The sequence below is a fragment of the Lygodium microphyllum genome, chromosome 4 (genome assembly GCF_053477565.2).
Source record: "Lygodium microphyllum isolate KBCC chromosome 4, Lygodium_microphyllum_v1.1.10, whole genome shotgun sequence".
Lineage (NCBI taxonomy): Eukaryota > Viridiplantae > Streptophyta > Polypodiopsida > Schizaeales > Lygodiaceae > Lygodium > Lygodium microphyllum.
In genome coordinates, this window is record NC_141138.1 from 75793445 (window position 1) to 75797387 (window position 3943).

At 38.6% G+C, this 3943-nt stretch overlaps 1 protein-coding gene across 1 annotated transcript; it reads right to left on the reverse strand.

Moving 5' to 3' along the window:
- Positions 1-1580: 1580 nt before the first annotated feature.
- LOC148037192 (uncharacterized) lies at positions 1581-3671 on the reverse strand. The gene is made up of 5 exons (XM_087677080.1): positions 3581-3671; positions 3254-3463; positions 2743-3070; positions 2550-2619; positions 1581-2447 (listed from the first exon to the last, which is right to left on the reverse strand). Exons 1-5 carry the CDS (start codon positions 3669-3671, stop codon positions 1581-1583), a joined length of 1566 nt encoding a protein of 521 aa, XP_087533206.1.
- Between the last annotated feature and the right edge of the window lie 272 nt (positions 3672-3943).

Genomic DNA, 3943 nt, shown 5'->3' on the forward strand with positions numbered 1-3943 from the left:
TCCCTCCATAACCTCTATCTCTTTCTCCCTTTTCCCTTGTCACCTCTCACTCCCTCCCTCTTTTACTATATGCTTCCTTACCATATTCTCTCTATCCCCCTCTACCTATCTTCACCTCCCCTCCATTTGTTACCCATCTCTCTTTCTCACATCTATCATCCTCATTCCCTCCCTCCTTGTTATCTTTATTCTCCCTCTACAACCTCTATCTCTTCCTCCCTTCCCCCTCGTCACCTCTCACTCCCTCTCCTCTTTTACCCCTCTCCTCTACTCTCTCTCATTCCTTTTACACCTCTCTCCTATTCACACATTCACTCACTCTCCCTTTTTCCCCCTCTCTCTCTCTCTCTCTCTCTCTCTCTCTCTCTCTCTCTCTTACACGCATGTACAAAAGGCTAAACATGCATCTAGGAGTATATAGACTTATATATATACATGTAATGACTATGTACCAATATTGCAGTTGTATCCATACTTGTTATGCGCAATAGCTAGAAGTAGCTCTACATGATCATTCGATGCTACAATCAGAAATAACATTGCTACGTTGAAATGAATCACAAAGTGTAAGCATATCCAAGCATAAAACATAGATAGGTGAAGCAATGCCCAAAACCAAATCTTGCTCCAGAGTTGAAAACTTTTTATCATAAATTCAAGTATCAACAAACCACAAAGTACTACTTTTTGATTACACCTATACATCTACATCGAAATGCTACACAAATGTTGAAACTTTTCATTGGGCCTAACCAAAATGAAGCTTTTTTTTCTTTGAGGAATCATTGGAAAAATTTCCATTCTTCAACATAGCATGCTAAAGTGAAGCAAGTTCCATTGCTACTCTTCGTCTCGGTGATGGTACAGAGGTCATGATAGTCTTTCCTCTCTTTCTTGTATCTAGAATTTTAAAAGCCCACAACGTAAACATGAACACATCCAACAATTGACAAATATCACTTAACATTGGAATAACAATACTTGGCTTAACACTTGCAAACCACTTGGCAGGCATTGTCATAGCTTGACGTAGTGTTGCAAAACAATTGAGGTTCTTAAATTCATATGTCGACCATTCTCTCGGTATTCTATCAGTGTGAGATCGTCGAAACCTCTTATCTTGCTCAGCTCACCTATATGCACTTGAAAGCACCGAGTATACCCACAATGCACCACCTCAATAAAAACTGGAAGTAAAATCTCTATATTGACATAATATAAATGCTCAATGATTTTTGCAAGTGTTCTTATAATATCATGTGTTGTCACTGCGCGTAAGTTACATTGCAGTCTCTTCTGATACTCAGAAGCTGGATAATAACCCCAGCTTGGAATAGGCATTTGAAAAAGTCAAGCAAACACTTGTATACAGTGTAGCGAATATATACTCAATTACCATTGAGTATATGCCAATCAAATACAGTTTCGAGGTTATTTTACATACACACCAAGCAAGGACTACAAAGCCATCAAAATTCAATAGATACATCTCTAAAAAAATATAAGCATATCTTCCACTCTCTAAAAAATTCATCTTCATATGCATCTTTGAAAAAAAGCAATGCATCTCATTACATTTTCTAAAGTACCTCCTTGTACATAATGTTTGTCGTGACATTCACAGTGCTTCCATTCTCATCTAATAACACCCTCACACCACATGAGGATTTCACCTTTGAAAACACAACATACAACTGTCCATGTGTAAATATTGGTGTTTTTAAGTAAAGACCAACAACAGACAATGTCTGGCCTTGCGATTTATTGATCGTCATAACAAATGCCAGTCGAATAGGAAATTGTCTCCGTCTCATAGAAAACGGAAATTGCAAGGTGCAAGGAATAAAAGTGATCTTAGAAATAAAAATGCATTCCTCTACATTTGTCCTTGTTATTATCTCAACATTTATTATCTTTTTATTGAATACCTTATACATCAATCGTGTACCATTACACAAACCTTTTGTTGGATTTAAGTTTCTAAGCATAATAATAAGTGCATTCATCTTTAGCAACAATAGATGGGGAGGAAATCCACCTCCAAGATCCAGTGTATTTAAATACTCTACAGAGTATAAAAATGAGCTATCACCTGTCTTTGCAATTGAATTCGCACTATAGTACTGTATAACTTCTCTTGGCATCGATTTCAATGCACAATGATTTAAAGAAGCCACCTCTATATTCCGCACTACAAGTATAGCACGCTTATTGAAATATGCCCCAAAGTCTCTCACCATGGATACTTCATCGTACACACTATTAACCAAGGTTTCAATAGACCGCCCTTTCAATACCATGCTAGATGGAATATGTAACTTACTACAATTCTCCGTAATACCCACTCTATCCTCTATCCATTGAATCCAACCAACGAATCCATTATCCATTACACCACCAACGGTTGACATCCTTATATTCCCAGACGACCTTAGCACCTTAACATACTGCCATAAATGAGAGTAACATAGTGTCGCATTAGCAATATCTTCACGGGAGTCTGTCACGACGGGTAGGATTTGCCTAAAATCACCCCCAAGCAAAGCAACCTTTCCACCAAATGGTTTATCACAGCTCATAATATCTCTTAAAGTTTTATCAACATCTTCAAATGCAAACCTGTGCATCATGGGAGTCTCATCTCATAAAATAAGGCTTGATTGTCTGAACAGTCGAGCAAGATCGCTCTGAACAGGAATATTACAGGTGGATCGATTATATAGATCCAATGGAATTTTAAACCTCGAGTGAGTAGTACGATCGCCTTGCAGAAGCAAAGCAACAATGCCAGATGATGCCGTTGCTAATGCTATATGACGATCACTACACAACCTAGCAAGCAAGCACTTGTAAAGAAATGTCTTTCTAGACCCATTGGGACCATTTTTAAAAAAAACATCCCGAAAGTTTCCACCAATGGCATCTATAATTGCATTATATGCAACCCTCTGTCTATCATTCAACATTGTCTCCATACAAACACAAACTCTACGTTGCTCCAGTATATCATATGCATATTTATCTTCTAAAAGAGGGTTAGCACACAACTGAGAATCTGTTCGATGAGGTTCTGGAAATCCATCAAAGTTGGACAATCTTCACCCATGCTGTCGCAAAAGATCCTGAAGATGCAATAAAGCCCTCTTTGATTCCTCTCATTGCAGAACTGCAGAAGATATATGCACATGCTCTAGCTGTAACTTATACAAAATATCCTCCACCATTGGTGACATAAACCTATCCCAGAGCTGACCAGGCTGCGCAGCCTCACAAAAGATCAAAATTGCAGCAAACAAAGCACGCAACTGTGCATCAATTTGTACAGATGCAGTCTCTTCCAAGCACACAACACACTCATCATCACCCTCTAATATGCCCTTTGTAATACAGGCTTCCTTAAAGGTGTTGTATACCACGTTGCCAACAGTATGCAAATCATCAAAAGACATACATCCTCGAGACACTATCAAGAGCATTCCCAAGTAATAATGCTCACCAAATGTGGACGGCACAAAGTATATTTGGACGGCACAAAGTATATTTGACCACACATATTTCCATGATTTCTCTTTGTCCATACCTTTTGTTGCGCATTCTGTACCCAATACACCGGGAAGTCTTGATACCGAATAGCTCGAGCCTTTGGATGAATACGATTGCACACAAACCATTCCGTAAGAGTATTTTTCCTAATATCTTCATTCTACATAACATCTGATATATTGTCTGTATCTTGAAACACCACATAATTCTCATCAGGCAAGTGCACCTGCAACCGTTGTAGATCAGGCTTCTCATTGTGCAATGCATAGTCATATATTCGCCAACACGCTTTCGAAGCACAAACATACCGTGCATCTAAATAACTCTTGATCTCATCCACTTCACGAAAGGTCGTACCATTTAACCCCGAGTTTCCAACAAAAAATATAATCGTTGCACG

What these genes read in the sequence shown, in the direction of transcription:
- LOC148037192 (XM_087677080.1), bottom strand. Translation starts at nt 3,671, where the DNA reads ATGGTTTGTGTGCAATCGTATTCATCCAAAGGCTCGAGCTATTCGGTA. An exon ending in GATCGTACTACTCACTCGAG is followed by an intron (nt 2,620 to 2,742) that starts GTTTAAAATTCC and finishes CATGATGCACAG; the next exon opens with GTTTGCATTTGAAGATGTTG. An exon ending in ATAAACCATTTGGTGGAAAG is followed by an intron (nt 2,448 to 2,549) that starts GTTGCTTTGCTT and finishes CATTTATGGCAG; the next exon opens with TATGTTAAGGTGCTAAGGTC.